This window comes from Xenopus tropicalis, chromosome 6 (genome assembly GCF_000004195.4).
Source record: "Xenopus tropicalis strain Nigerian chromosome 6, UCB_Xtro_10.0, whole genome shotgun sequence".
Taxonomy (NCBI): Eukaryota; Metazoa; Chordata; class Amphibia; order Anura; family Pipidae; genus Xenopus; species Xenopus tropicalis.
The window spans coordinates 23,455,014-23,471,871 of NC_030682.2; the positions used below are offsets into that span (position 1 = coordinate 23,455,014).

General features: G+C 38.7%; 1 protein-coding gene across 6 annotated transcripts in view; it reads right to left on the reverse strand.

Annotated features, from left to right (window-relative positions):
* svil (supervillin) overlaps positions 1 to 16,858 on the reverse strand; it is a 157,747-nt gene that overhangs the window by 59,429 nt on the left and 81,460 nt on the right. For 4 of the 6 annotated variants that reach the window (XM_012965654.2, XM_012965655.2, XM_012965659.1 and 1 more), the window contains 5 exons: positions 12,880 to 12,960; positions 4,123 to 4,950; positions 3,530 to 3,697; positions 3,085 to 3,119; positions 786 to 847 (listed from right to left, as the gene is read on the reverse strand). In XM_012965654.2, coding sequence (XP_012821108.1) covers positions 786 to 847; positions 3,085 to 3,119; positions 3,530 to 3,697; positions 4,123 to 4,950; positions 12,880 to 12,960 — 1,174 coding nt within the window. The remainder of the gene's footprint in view (positions 1 to 785; positions 848 to 3,084; positions 3,120 to 3,529; positions 3,698 to 4,122; positions 4,951 to 12,879; positions 12,961 to 16,858) is intronic. The other 2 variants (XM_012965660.2, XM_012965661.1) reach the window with 1 other exon arrangement.

Sequence of the window (16,858 nt, forward strand, 5' to 3'; positions counted from 1 at the left end):
TTAATTAGAACATTGCTACCCCACACAGAAAGTGGAAAAGAATAACTGCTTTTCATTGGTGGACTTCATCCTAAAACCCTTATACAAGGGCAGGCAACTGTAGGGAACAGATCTGAAAAAGCACTATACCTCTCCTAAGCCGAAAAAATGCAAAATGCCACTTGACTTTTTACAGACACTAATACCCAACCCATTAAACACCTCTCAAATACATGTAAGCGGAATTTAAAAAAATACCATAACTCTATGCAGCATTTAGATTGACTAATTATCAAGAGTCAACATTATTTCCCGGAATTTTAAAACAGTGGTCATTATTAGTGATGAGTGACATTTTTTGCCGACTCCAATGGCAGTAAAAAAAGTAAAAAAAATATGTCGGCAACTGACTTCAATTCATTTTGGTGAAGCAAAATGGGACAGGTTCATCCATCTAGTCATTAAGTTAGAACAAAGAAAAACTTATAAGGGGGAATCTTGTAACAGTGGCAAACAGAGGTTATCCTAAGCAAGTTTCACATTGTAGCCGAGCCCGGGACAGTGGCATGAAGGCAAGAATCTGGATTTGGTTTGGCTGACTTTCTGGGACTTTTGCAAATCTATCTTCTTTTTAACACTCTCACTCAGCATGAGGACTTGTATAGGATAACATGTAAGTAACTAGATTAGTTACATTTATAAATAGAAGGGATTGAGAGAAGTCACATGGTGAGAGAAAGCTTATGCAGTGCTGGGGGCACCCTCAGTAATGACAAGGGCTTATTCCCAATAAACAGCTCAGTTACCCTGAATAGAAGCCTTTTCGCAGCCACGCTAAGTTTGGCTCTTTCATCCACTTTTGCTTCTTCTGCAAACCAGAAAAAAAAAAAAAAAGACATTAGACATTTAGGCTCTAAAAAGAGCATAAAAAGAACATAAAAAAATGAGGTGGCCGACCCTCTGAACGATTAAAATTTGATGCATCAACTCAAGAAAAGCCAGAAACACTCCATTACAAATGGCATCATGCAGAGTAGCAATAAGTATAAAGTTTGTGCAATGAGACATATTTAACTGCAAAACCTCAACATTTGTCCTGGACACAGTTTGGGCCAGGGAAGTTTTGGATAGGAATATATAAAGACTGCATAATTGCACTGTTCTGTACATAAGTGCCAGAAACAGTTGTTTCTCAGGAAAATCAAAATACATTTCTAGTTATGAAAGGGTTATAACACAGCTGCTTGGCTATAGATCAGTTGCAGGGCTTCATTATAGGAGGCTGGAGTACTTAAGTTGCCGATCTGCGATAATGTAAAAAAAAGTAGAAATTCTATTCTAAAAAGCAATCAAACCCAGTCAGCACAGTTTTTGTATACTTTATGTATTACAGCATAAGAACTAAACAAAAAAAAGAACTTGGACTATCAATAACCGATTGCTTGATGTATGACACACGTTGATGCTTTTCCTTCATTTGGTTTGGGTTGCTGGTTTGTTTGACTGCTCTGATAGCTACAGGTAGATCCAGCCCTTAGAAGATCAGACTGGAAGTAAGTAGGTCTACAACTAGCCTTGTAAAATGTTCTAATACAAGGGAGCACAATGGTTAGCAATGCTTCTTTGCAGCACTGGGATCCTAGGTTTCAGCCCATCTACAAGGAGTTTGTATGTTTTTCCCGTGTTTGTGTGGGTTTCCTCCCAAACTCCAAAAACATACAGTCAGGTTAATTGGCTTCTGATGAAATCCACCAAAGTTTATGTAAATGTGATAGAGATTGTAAGCTTCACTGCAGCAGGAACATATGTGATGATGTAATAATCTTTAGAAAACACTGTGCAATATATTGACCCTATATAAAATATAAATAATAATGCAGGTATGGAACTGGTTATCCAGGATGCTTGGGACTTGGGATTTTCCAGATAGGGGTTTCTGTAATTTGGCTCTCCATACCTTGTGTGTGTACTAAAAAATAATTTAAACATTAATTCAACCAAAAAAAGATTGTTTTGCCTCCAATAAGGATTAATTATATCTTAGTTGGGATCAAGTACAAGGTACTGTTTTATTATTACAGAGAAAAGGGAATCATTTAACCATTAAATAAACTCAATAGGGCCTGTTCTGCCCCCAATAAGGGGTAATTATATCTTAGTTGGGATCAAGTACAGGTACTGTTTTATTATTACAGAGAAAAGGGAATCATTTAACCATTAAATAAACCCAATAGGGCTGTTCTTCCCCCAATAAGGGGTCATTATATCTTAGTTGGGATCAAGTACAGGTACTGTTTTATTATTACAGAGAAAAGGGAATCATTTAACCATTAAATAAACTCAATAGGGCCTGTTCTGCCCCCAATAAGGGGTAATTATATCTTAGTTGGGATCAAGTACAGGTACTGTTTTATTATTCCAGAGAAAAGGGAATCATTTAACCATTAAATAAACCCAACAGGGCTGTTCTTCCCCCAATAAGGGGTCATTATATCTTAGTTGGGATCAAGTACAGGTACTGTTTTATTATTACAGAGAAAAGGGAATCATTTAACCATTAAATAAACCCAATAGGGCTGTTCTGCCCCAATAAGGGGTAATTATATCTTAGTTGGGATCAAGTACAGGTACTGTTTTATTATTACAGAGAAAAGGGAATCATTTAACCATTAAATAAACCCAATAGGGCTGTTCTGCCCCCAATAAGGGGTAATTATATCTTAGTTGGGATCAAGTACAGGTACTGTTTTATTATTATTATAGAGAAAAAGGAAATAATTTTTAAAAAAGTGAATTGTTTGATTAAAATGGAGTCTAAGGGAGATGGTCTTCCCATAATTCGAAGCTTTCTGGATAACAGATCCCATACCTGTACAAGCTAGATCTATCCCTGTCAACTTCAAAGTTATATATAGACAAACCGCAATCTATTACATTTGGTGGTCTTATCCGAATGATATGTTTTTAATAACAGGTACGTAGGGAAACCGATATACAATATTGGCGAGTCATAACTTTTGCTTCCTTTCCAACAATAAATAGGGTCAAAAGATGCAATATCACAGGTTATACAACTGAAGCTCAGTACTGTGCTCAAATACTTGCCTTCAGCAATCTGCTCTGGTGACTGGAAGCTTGATCTGCATGAAATGGAAAAAAAAAAAACCAAAAAAATAAATTCACTAAAGCTTTCATTTTGGGCACATGAATTCTATAAACAGTGTTTCCTTATTCCTTTAAAATCTGAAAATGCATGCAAACACAAAGAAAAACAAATAAAACATGTTTGGATGCAAACATTTGGCCTATTCATCTATTTGTATCAGCTGGGAGCATCCTAATTGAAATAAATTAAACATTTATTTTTTTTTATTTTAAGTTCACAAATAAGTCACAAGAAACTAAAATTAAGCAAAAATATATATTAAGCAATATTAAAGGTTGCAAATGCCAAGCAAAAAAAGCTTTATCCAATGGCTGTGCCAGTTTGCAACAAAAGCAAAGCTCAGAGTGCCCATCTGTCCTTATAGCTGGACATTCAGGTGCCTACCTATCCATCTGATTTCGCTCAGCTGACGTTACAGGCTGGGTTCTAAATCTTTCAGAGGTCTTTCTACTTTCACCAGGAGAGAAATAAAGTCTCGGCCTTCGAGGGCCTCTTTCCCGCTCAGTAGTAGCAGACAAAGCACCTGACGTTGGCATTTCAGCCTTAGGTTCACTTTGTAACCAGGAAATAGGTTATTGAAATAGAAAAAAAAAAAGAGAAATATATTGACAAAGGAGAGAGAAAGATCAAAAGAGAGAAGGAGTAGGAGAGAAAGAGAGAGGTCTCAGGAGAGGAAAGATAGAAAAAAAACAGGAAAACCATACAAGATACTACAGTCCTACTATCACATGGCATGCAAAACATAAAAAGGTGTAGGAACGACATGCCTTGTCATGTAGTAAGGTGCCATTTTTAGGAAACAGTGTAAATAACCCATTACTTCAACCAAAATTCAACTTAGTGCATTTTAGTGGACTCAAGCTGACGGTTTTGTGTTTGGTCAAGACGTGCAGGTGTCACAAACAGTATTGTAAATAAATAAAATAAAAAAATGTATACAAGGGGACAAAACAGGAAAATCGAGAAATATCACCCACAACTCAGATTTTTGTGCGTGGCTGGCCGTCTCCAAATATGCACTCCTAAGCTGAGCAACTGACACTTTGGTATTGACAATGCCGGCTTCTCCATTTGGAATGGCAACATGGTCTTCAGAAGGCAAAAACACCATCTCTTTCTGGACATCGGAGTCCTTTATCTTAAAAGCTTCCATCTTTTGGGAGTTGGTGGTGTCAGACATTGAACGGGTCAGCATTTTATGCTTCATCGTAGATACTTCCTTGGTATGGTCCTGGGATCTGCCACTCTGAAGGAACAAGACCTTTTCGCTTTTCCCAAAGTTTCCAGAGGTTTGTCTCTGAAGTGGTAAACTGTGTGAAACATGCAGGTCTGGGTCTTTATGCCCAGGCAAGGTCTCGTTTCTTGGCTTGCTGGCAGATGAAATATATGTTGGCTTCTCTTCATACATACTGTGCGATTTGCCATTGCTGATCACCTGCTTGCATGGCTCTACGATATTGTCCTGACCTTGAAATGCATGGTGGGATTTCTCAATATACACATCACTGGAAGATCTGGGATTTTTTAAGGAGGTAGTAAAAGCGGACACCATGACACTCGAATCAGGTGCATGAGGTGCCACAATTTTAGGTGTATGAGCAACACTAGCAGGCTGGATGTAGCCATGAATGGGCTGGTGAACTAATGCCGGCTGTTTATAAACCCTATGAAAAGCAGAGGTTTCCGACTGGAAAGGAACAGGGTGGGCAGGCCCGGGTGGATGTTTCCTTTGCGTTGAGATCTCTGTGTCAGTTTTGGGAAATCCGTGAATATGTTCTCTCCCCAGCCTCTCTCTAACTTTAACTCTTTAAAAAAGAAAATTAATTAGAATTCCAGGAGGATACAACCTTTGATGCTAAACAAATTGAAAATTAGTTTCCAAAATTAGTAGAAAAGACATTCAAGGGAACAAAACACTTCTTGTAAAGAGGTAGGGTAGGTAATTGAAATAGAAGCCTGCCAGACTATCATAGGAGCCAGAGCTAGGCGTGCAGGTACTAAATACCAAATGTTACAAGCCAATAAAACAGTTTAAGGAGTCCTGTTTATGCATCTGCCCTCCAAACAGAGCTTGGGCCCAATATTGCTTTCTGTTTGCTTTCCCAAGTAAGCAGAAAAAGTCACCCTATGTATTCATTTTCCCAAAATGTGAAGCCATACAAGAGCAATGAAAAGAATATTTTGCTAATACAGGATAAATGAGCATTGCAGTGTCAAACTACGGGAAGCATCATGAGAAAGTGGAACAGTAAGCTGATCCTCAAATCTAATGCAAATATTTGAAAAAGTTTATACACAGAGACCAGTTTGTATAATAGCAGGTTCCTCGAGCTTTCCTGAAGCAGAAAATATTTAACATAGTAGCTTGTTAGCTGTAGAACGTATGGAATGTAAAATCTCTTGCAATATGGAAAAGCAAACCATTAAAAGTGAAGTGGCAGTTCAGCTAAATAGTAATTTTTCTAAATACAATATTCTACTCTCCATGAAATTGAGAACAAAGCAAGGCAATGTTTTATTTATTTATTTTTAAATATTTGGGAGCCAGCTTGGTCCTATTGTCTGTGGTAGGGAGATAACTCAATGTAGGGGTCATGTGACTCATTCTTACCAACCTTTTTTGGGTGCTGGTCCACAGGATTAGAAACCTTGGCCTAGGATCAGGTGGATGAGTTTGCCACAGAAATATATTGCTGTATTATAGACAAACTTATAGGCAAACTCTTGGGACACTTCTGTATCATAGTTACGTCAGTGATCCCCCATCAGTGACTCGGGGACAACATGTTGCTCCCCAACCCCTTGGATGTTGCTCTCAGTGCCCCCAAACCAATGAGTTATTTTTGAATTCCTGACTTGGGAGCAAGTTTTGGTTGAATAAAAACAAGATTTCCTACCCTGTAAGCTGATAGTGTGCATAGAGGCCTAATAGCCAATCTTAGCCCTTATTTGGCTCCTCCGTGAACTTTTATGGAGCTTGTGTTGTTCTCCAAGTCTTTTACATTTGACTGTGACTCACAAGTAAGAAAGGTTGGGGACTCCTGGTTTACACCATGGCTACTAGAAATTTCCCTTATGTGTGGCTGGTAAGGCTCAAGGAACATAATCAACCTTGCTAAGCAGCATTCTCATTGCCGAGTGCTGATTCGTTGACCAAAAAATAGACATTTTAACCAAAAGCGAGTGGGGTTTCTGGCAGAACAGCACATTTTTGGCCCCATAAGTTTTTTTTATATATGGAGAATTTTTCACATAGCACAATCGAACATTTGTATTGAAAGTTAAATTACTGTTCAAGGGAGCTTTAAAGGGAAATACCAGTAAATGACTTTCAGACTAAAGATGGTTGAGGGGGAATATGATCACTGTCATATGTTCCTTCAAAAAGTATGAATAAATACCATTTTATATGCTGAAATCCAGCTGCAAAACAGTTCTTCTCTTTCTGCATCATATGAAACCCTGGCAGGGGAGGAGGGACTAAAACACTGATGTTACAAATTGTAACAACTTTGCTCCAGCTTACAGACAGCATACAGGAACTATAGAACCCACAATGCATTGCATTTTGATGTTCCTCTTCTTACGGACATCACGTGTGCAGGGAATTATGGGATTTGGAGGATGCAGGCTGAGGACAGCTGACTACTGTTACATTTTTTATTATTTTTCAAAGTAGTCAGCCAGATCAGCAGGAGAATGGGGGGAGGGGGGCAGACTTCGGCAACTGTTCCAAACCATATTACCACATTAAAAATTATGAAAAGGCTGCATTGTTTTAACCGATGTATATTGCACAGTTGCTTAAAATAATGTTTACTTTTCAAAAAGTTGTGACTGGCCTTTCAAGTTTTGCTCTAAAAACAACAAACTGCTCATACTTTATATCCAGTATATGCAGAGACAGTTTAGTAGGTGGGAAGTGTTGGCAACGTAACCTTCCATTACCTCATTGGCAAACTACATTTACTCAGTTTCCAGCTGAAGAGAGAGGTAAGGCTGATGCCCTACAGAGCGAGTTGCCCGTGATAGATCCCTGCTACTGCAAGCGACTAGTCGCTCCGAAATACCTTTCCAACAACAACAACAACAACAATAGGAGTTGCTGGTGGAAAGGCCTACACAAAGAATCAGCTTACTGAAGTTGCACAAAGTTGCCAGCAGGAGGACTATTTTGCTCTGTGGGACATTGGCTTAAGAGTGCACAATAAACAAGAAAAACACCATCAGCATTTAATACCCACTGTGCGAGGCTTTTGCATTATCCACAATATTAGCCTCCCTTTGGAGCCCTAGTTTAGGGTAAGGTGTTAAAGAAAATAAGTAAAACATGAAGTAAAAGCAAACAATTATATCACATTAGTCATGGAGTTCTCCTTTATCCGTATGTACAGTAAGAGAACTTCCCCGAGTGGGCTGATGTTACGAAACAGCAACTGTAGCAGGATTTGATGGAACAGTAAATGGTAATGCTATGTATAGATTCACGTGCTGGTTTTACAAGGGGCAACACACAACCTAATTGTGTAACGGTTAAGAGTTAACTGTATGATCTAGAAATCAATTTCATTTTTAACTACTTTTCTAAAATCAGGGATGCACTGAATCCCAGATTCTTTAAATTTGCTATTCAGTATTCATCCGAATCCATTCATTGTGCATTTGGTGAATCCCTATTATAAATAAATAGTACAGGTATAAGACCTGATATCCAGAATTCTCAGGACCTGGGGTTTTCCGGATAAGGGATCTTTCCGTAATTTGGATCTCCATAACTTAAAGAGATACTGACACCAGAAAGTAAATCTGTTTTTTACATCTATCATAACATTGTCTTTGCAAGAACTTTATAATTTTGCCATAAAAATATTTGCCTGATGCGGTTACATTACATGTCTGATCCCCTGTGTTCCTCTATGAGGGTGCAGCCATATTTGTCTGTTAGCATTAGAAGCTGTAACTGACAGGTTAAGAAGGGACAGTCAGGCTGGCAAAACAGTCAGGTTTAGGAACTTTTTTTTTTTTTTAGTAACAATTACTTACAAAATCAAACCTGTCAGCGAAAAACTGTCAACACGACCTATAGGTAGCTTTTTATGTACAGGTATATTCATATTTTGAAAAGTGTTTTTTTCATGTCAGTATCACTTTAAGTCTGCTAAAAATAATTTAAATATTAAATAAACCCAATAGGCTTGTTTTGCCTCCAATAAGGGGTAATTATATCTTAGTTGGGATCAAGTACAGGTACTGTTTTATTATTACAGAGAAAAGGGAATCATTTAACCATTAAATAAACCCAATAGGACTGTTCTGCCCCCAATAAAGGGTAATTATATCTTAGTTGGGATCAAGTACAGGTACTGTTTTATTATTACAGAGAAAAGGGAATCATTTAACCATTAAATAAACCCAATAGGGCTGTTCTGCCCCCAATAAGGGGTAATTATATCTTAGTTGGGATCAAGTACAGGTACTGTTTTATTATTACAGAGAAAAGGGAATCATTTAACCATGAAATAAACCCAATAGGGCTGTTCTTCCCCCAATAAGGGGTAATTATATCTTAGTTGGGATCAAGTACAGGTACTGTTTTATTATTACAGAGAAAAGGGAATCATTTAACCATTAAATAAACCCAATAGGGCTGTTCTGCCCCCAATAAGGGGTAATTATATCTTAGTTGGGATCAAGTACAGGTACTGTTTTATTATTACAGAGAAAAGGGAATCATTTTTTTTTTTATTAGAATTATTTGGTTTTTATTAGAATTATTTGCTTATAATGGAGTCTGTGGAAGATGGCCTTTTCGTAATTCGGAACTTTCTGGATAACGGGTTTCCGGATAAGGGATCCCATACCTGTACCTAGTTATTCATTTGTGAAGCCAACAGCAGAATATTAGAAATTGTTCAACACAAACAGTTGAAATACATATTCAATATTTGTTTTTAATTTGACATACTGTACTTACAAAACACACACAAACATGAAAATGCCACAATATATGCATTAATCTAACACCTCCTCGCTTTTTGTAATAGGCCTTCCATGACCAAACCGAGGATAAAACATTTGCAGGAATACACAAAACTGTCCAAAATTGCAGCACTTCGGCTTAAGAAGCGCCAGTGTTTTGTACTTAAATTAATTAGGAACAAATAGAATTCAAGCAAAACCTTGTGAAGAGGATCAGTGTACAAAATAAATAAAAGCATTTTGTTTGTTTAAACTTTCAGCAGCGGATCAGCCAGTTACAATTTCAGTGTAAGGGATAGGGACATGTGAATGGCAGGCACCGGTTGCGGCAATGCTAACTAAATTCAGAGAAAAGGAACTCATTTTGGAGAACTGGAGAAAATTGCAGAGAAAGGCAAATCAAATTGGAATCATTTTTCGTAAAGAAGAAGAATAGGATTACAAGGCAGTCTCTTTATGTGGCCAGGGAAGCCTTTAAATGGGGTATGTTTTCATAACATGATTATTCAAAGAAACTTTCCATTATGCATTGGTTTTAATGTTATTTGCAAATGTAATTGCTATTGACAACAGTGTTTATTTTTCCCTTTCTTTGGTTCGGAAACGGTTTCCTCAAAGGTATTTCAAGAGTCAATTAGAAGTGCAGAGAACAGAAAAGGTAGGCAGCTACTGCTTTCAGTTGCAATTTCATTTGGAAATAACAACTAAACGTGAACATTTGAAGATGTACAGGTATGGGATGCGTTATCCAGAAACTCGTTATCCAGAAAGCTCAGAATTCCAGGAAGACCATCACTTTTAGACTGTATTCTAATCAAATCATTCAAAATGATTCCTTTTTCTCTGTAATAATAAAACAGTATCTGTACTTGATCCCAACTAAGATATAATTACCCCTTATTGGGGGCAGAACAGCCCTATTGGGTTTATTTCATGGTTAAATGATTCCCTTTTCTCTGTAATAATAAAACAGTACCTGTACTTGATCCCAACTAAGATATAATTACCCCTTATTGGGGGCAGAACAGCCCTATTGGGTTTATTTAATGGTTAAATGATTCCCTTTTCTCTGTAATAATAAAACAGTACCTGTACTTGATCCCAACTAAGATATAATTACCCCTTATTGGGGGCAGAACAGCCCTATTGGGTTTATTTAATGGTTAAATGATTCCCTTTTCTCTGTAATAATAAAACAGTACCTGTGCTTGATCCCAACTAAGATATAATTACCCCTTATTGGGGGCAGAACAGTCCTACTGAGTTTATTTAATGGTTAAATGATTCCCTTTTCTCTGTAATAATAAAACAGTAACTGTACTTGATCCCAACTAAGATATAATGAATCCTTTTTGGAGGCAAACAATCCTATTGGGTTTATTTAATGTTTAAATCATTTTTTTTTAATAGACTTAAGGTAGGAATACTTTAGACCGATTCTGCAGCTTATGTGCCTGTCTGGCCTGAAAAGGTTTGATTTTTCAGTCAGATCGGGGACAGTATTGGCTCGGTGATGCAGCCCCCAATCCGACATCATCTATTTGGCCCTAACACCAAATATTGCCCATCCATAGGTGGGCATCTCAGGAGAAGATCTGCTCGCTTGTGGATCTTACAGTGTATGGCTACCTTTAGAGTCTAGAGATCCAAAGTATGGATAGATCCCTTGTCCAGAAGGTCCCGAGCATTCTGAATAATGGGTCCAATACCTGTATATTGAAATACTGCTCAGAAGCACATTTTCTTTCATCATGCAAAAACTATTTTTGGGTGGACATAGAGTACCATTAAAGGCCACAAATAAAGGGAATAAAAAGTTGGATAAAACACTTCCAGGATGGGGCTCATCATGAGGACCAATGAATATTTTAGAAGCAATGGCCCTTCTAGGGTCTACTTGGATCCCTGAATAATATAATTCCTTAACATATGAAGTCTGCTCAGCATCAACAAATAGAAAACGTTTAATGAATTCAAAATTATTTGAAATTAACACACAAGTAAAAGATAAGGGCAGATACACTAGACATCTTTAAATCAATTAAAAATATATATTTTCAGTACACAAGGTATAGGTGCCATGATAAAAGAAGCAACATTTTTGATTATCTACCATCTAATAACATGTGAAGAGATTGCAGGGGGAGTTTCTTGGGCTTGCCAACCACCCATATTTTCCCTACATGCCCTACAATTGTATTCGTGGCTTTATTGATTTGGAAATCACTAGGAAAATTCAGCGGTTCATGCAATAAGGCTTTTTATAAAAATATTTAAGACCACTGTTCTTGGACACTGACTATTTTCATAGATCACCAAACCAAAATATAAAGGTGTGGTAACTTTGAGATACTAGTCGAGGGGGTGGAGCGCGTGGAGAAGGCACACTGTGTGAGCTGTGAATCAGACATGACAACAAAGTTACAGTAATTGCATTGCCCAAACTCCTGTCACACTAGGATTGTTCTCTTTGCAATAAAATAGACAGTCTTTCCGTTATATTTACTGCCCATACTCAACCACCAATGTATCTGAGAGATCCTCTTTGCAATATGGTTCATATGAAATAAACTAGGAGTGTGCACAAAGTAGAAAATGAAAAAGTCAAAAGATACCACTAAGAGTTCCTCCATCTAGGTCGGCTTGAAGGAAAACTGGCCCTGTCACCACAGAGCAGTACTCTTGGGCAGTATGGCAGCCACCTCAAAATGCTTCAGCCTTGCATTATAAATGGGCAGATTTCCTAGTAAGAGCAGATGGAAGAAGCAAAGCATGCTCTGTGAATCTTAGCCTACATATAAGAGCCTAATAACATGGTGCCTGGAAGGCAGAACCTGCACTCCCTGGAATAAAAACCACCTCAGCTCCTAGGAAGGCCATGCTGGCTCAGCATTTATTGAGTACATTTACAGAATGCAAGAACAGTGATTTTGTGCAGGAACAGCTGAATTAAAGGATATTGATTTAGTGTCCAACAGAAATGCCAACTGGACAGTTAGTTGTAAGTCCGTGATAGGGGTAGACAAATGCAAATAGGTGCAACTAAGCTGCCTATTCCAAAGGGAAAATACAGCAAAAGTACAGACTGCTCCTGTAAGACAGGTTTCAAAAGTAAAAGTTTTCTCATAAAAGTCTTCAGTAGAAGCCGTGTCATCTGGTACTTATTTCCCTGAAGTCCTTTGCCTGCTGCAAAACCATCTATGGAGCCGCAGGATTTACATAAAGTTGCAGTGGGTAGCAGCATTGCTGATTTGCAGCGCTGGGGCTTTAGGTTTGATTCACTAGTTTGTATGTGACTAAGGCCAATGTAAAGTCCCCGAAAAGCACTGCAGAATATGTTGGACCTATATTTGTCTTCATTTGCAGTCTGTTATAGTTCAGTGGCTAAGGGAGGCCCAAAAATTGGTCAAGAGAGATTAAATGTATATTGTACTGTAACCATCTTGCCCCTCTGTTACTGATCTAGCCCTCCTACTTACAATCATTGCTCTGTAGGACCCTAACCTTAATTCTCAGGAGCAGTTGGCTCAATAGCAGAGGTCCGAAAATGAGTCCAAGAGACCAACAATACGTTATTGTTGCAAGCAGAACTAATGCACAGGAGGAGTCTGTATTTTTGAATATCCCTCCCATTAACAGCCATTAATAAAGGGTGTTTCAGTCCAGTGCAGTTAAGAGAATAGGGTTAAATTTGGAAACTAGCAACCAAGTAATAATATGTGAGGTGGGGAAACACCAAGCCACAAGGTCTGTACCTGGACGGCCAGCTGATGAGAGACGCTGTGTCCCCATCGGAATCTTTTTGGAGAGACCACTCTGGTGCCTGTTTTCCTGTTCTGTCACACAAGAGATAGAACCTTAACATTGGTCTAACAATTTCATCAACTCGCTAGCTGACATTCCGGCCAATATAAAGAACACTCGGCAGGAAGCTGGGGAGTATGGAGCAGGTGTCCTTATCTGTAATGCTGTATAGAAAAAAAGGGTTTGGCAGCTATCTAAAATAGATAACTCTTCTCATTTCCCTTTCTGCCCCTAGAGATCTTAGGGGAGGAAAGAAAGAAAGTCATTTATCACAGAAAGAGACAAGGGGAAGTAAACACACAAACTGCTGAGAACTGCAGCCATGATGCTTGGTGAAAATTACAATATGTTTAGTATGCAATAACAAATATTACAGCTGTGTTCCCGTTGTATTGAAAGTAATATATACATGCATATATATGGGCCCAAAGAGGTACAACTCAGTCTATTTTTACAATAGTTTACAAGGCTGGGTGCTAGAAGTACAAAGTTCCTCACTCCTTGGATTTAAAAATGAATTGCTATTTATTATTTTAGGTTTCATATTCTTTCTCAAGAGTTCTATATACAGGTATGAGATATATTATCTGAAATGCTAGGGACCTGGGGAGTTCCACTTATGGGAACGTTCTGTAATAGAAAGTACCATAATTAAGTCAGCTAAAGCTAAGCTAAAGTTGGCTCTGATGTCACAGGCTAAGGTTGGCTCTAACTGAAGTGGGGCACTCTCAGCAAAGGTTGGCGTTTCAAGGGAGTAGAGCGGTCAACAAAAGTTGGATCTTCAAGGGGTGGGAGGGCCTCAACATAGTTTGGATCGTCAAGTGGAGCTCTCACCAAAGGTTGGACCTTCAAGAGGGGCTCTCACCAGAAGTTGGAGATTCAAAGTGGGATCTGAACAAAGGCTGGACCTTCAAGGGGTGACTCTCACAAAAGATTGGACAAGATACTGTCTTGTCATTACAAAGAAATAGCAAATCCTTCATATATAAAGCAGGCCATACAGGCGCCAATGATATCAGACCTCGTTTGTACAATATTCGGTGCGTGTATGGTGACTCAGCGAGGCGACCGATATTGGTCGACTCGACGATCGGCCCGGTTAAAAGATTTTGATCAGGTGCCACTGAAGGCGCCTGAGCAAAATCTACGTTCTGGGCTGAATCGGCAGAGGAAGGTAGAAATCCTATTGTTTCTACCTCCATATCGGACGATTCAGCCCTGAACGTCTGTGGAGAGTGGGAACGATCTTTTGTGCGACCAAACATCGAAAATCACTGTGTGTGTGTGTGTGTGTGGCCACCTTAAGACCTGTGTTGACAAGTATTTTAGAAATCCTTAGATAATGGCTGCCTTGATTACTGATCCCATACCTGTATGTGTGTACAAAATGTTTATAAATAAATTCATCTCTGGTTCTAGCAGGCCGAAGAGGATGCTGCGGAAGACATAACCATTTGAAATCCCTCTCCCTTATAAATATAACTTACAAACTGCTTATAAGGAAAGCTAGAGACAAACTATTATCCATGGCTTCTAATTATCTAAAAAGACAAAAAAAATTAAAGGAAACTTCAAAGAATTCGCCTAGAAACGCAACACCTTATTGCTTGGTTCCTGCACCAGCCCAAGGCCTACACAGCCCTGTAGCAGGGAAGATCTGCATAGCCAAAGATACCCCTGTAGCTCCTCATTTTCTTTTCTGCAGCACATCATCTGAGATGCTGTCAGTTACCTGAGCTTAGGGACCAACTCAAAATACATAGTATACATAATTTACAATATAAAAAAGATAATTGAGATTTGCATTACATGAAAAGACAGAATTCATTAATAATCAATCACACAGAATCCGATAATATGACCTCACTTTCTGGAAAAGTTTTGATGATTTCCCATAAGCCCTAAGCTTAGATTCCCAACAGATGCCCAAAGCACACTGAGCATGTGCAGTGTCACTCAAAGGATGGCCCAACGAGATCCAAGATGGGGACTTGCTGTGGACAAATTTAAAAGGCCTGGATCATTACTGTCATTGGGCTGCTGATGCTCTCGGTGGTACAGTAAGTTCAGTGCAGTATAAGATACATCAAGTTTAGCTATAATTGTTCTTAAGGTTTAGTTCGCCCTGCAGTAAAGGTATATTTTGCCACATAACAATTGTAATTGACTTTGTTCATGTCAACAGCAGTTTCAAGTTCAGCTAATCAAAGGCTAATAGGATCCAAGGGAACGGCATTTCTTTTTAGCTGCAGCTTTAGAAAGCCCAATGAGATGAAGTAACACTGCAAGAGACCCCCAAGTCACTACCTGCGCTGGGGCTGCCAAGAGCAGCTGTGCATTAGGTAATTGTGCTGCGCTCCCTAGCTCCCTAGGCGCTTTAATACTAGACAAACTATAAAATGTAACATGAGATGTTCTAACACAGAAAATTGTGTAGGTTTCCTCACTTGGCCGTGGAGAATCAACAGACTGTGAGAATCTGAGGATTACATTCACTACGTTTGGGTATATTTTTGCACAGGCTCAATTTTTCTAAAATTAAAATACACAAGGGAGCATTTGTCATGACCCACTGATTGCAAATAGAAAATATCCTTTATTTAAAGCAAGGCTGCCAAACTGGGAACCCATGGACAGGATGTGACCCTGCAACAGAGAAAACCTTCCAAACAAATCTGTTTGACATTACAATATATGCCTACTGCCACTGGATAGATCCTCTAACCTTAGAATGCTTTCTGGTTGCTGGGTGTTGCTGACCCTAGCAACCACTTACAGAAAGGCTAACCATTCACAGACCACAAGAAAAATTCAAAAGGCAACCCTTAATTCCAACATAAGTTCTATATAACGGCAAAGTCAACAAATAAAGGGTACAGGCTACACACAAGATATACACTTGTAGTTCCACTATGTAATTGCCAAGCCAATTGGTTCATTAGTCATCTGGTCACTATGGCTAAAATAAATTGGGACCTTATGGACTCTAGTGCTCCTTCTTAGGAACCTCATAACTATCTGTGGTGGAATGTTGGAACTGCTGGGTCTGTTGTGTTTTTGCAGAAAACATTTGACCTCATAAAAAGTAGTTAAGAGGTAACATGAAACCCTCAGGGGGCAGCAAGTTGCTGTAACAAAAATAACACACCAGGATCCATCTTATTCACTGGGACGGTGGTGCGAGGGGCCTGCATTTATAGAGAAGCAAAGCTCAGCAGGCGGTTATCTCATATTTTTTCCCACTGCTGTCAATGGCAATTAGCATGACACAACTATGTTTTAAACTGTACTTCTTGAATACAGTATGACCTCCACATGTGTTCACTCTAAAGGAGCATATAGTTACCAGTATATCTGGGTCATTAGCCAGCAGCGAACCTTGAAATTGCCAGACCTATTCATATAGTACTTGGTAACAGTCCTTCCAGTTCAGAACAGTAAGATAAACCCCAGCCCTAGATTTCACCACCTTATACCATAATGCATAAACAAGTTATTTTCTTTTAGGTTAAGTGGCTTGACACAGTACAGGTATGGGATCTGTTCAGAATTATGGAAAGGTTATCTCCCATAGATTGCATCAATTGATTTAAATGTATAAAACATTTCCTTTATCTCTGTAATAATAAAACAGTAATGTGTACTTGATCCCAACTAATATTTAGTTAATCCTTACTGGGGGCAAAATAATTCTATTTTTTAATAGACAAGGTATGGAGATCCAAATGATGAAATCCCAGGTTCCAAGCATGGATAACAGGTCCCATACTTGTAATAAAGTCAAGATTACCTGCTTTCACAGTGCCACTTGCTGCCCCACTAAAGAAATTATAGTCTCATTGCTATATATATATATTTTTGGCTTTACTCTACTGCAGCACAAAACAGAAGAGCATTGCTCAGTCACAGATACCCTGGGCCGGTGGCAGT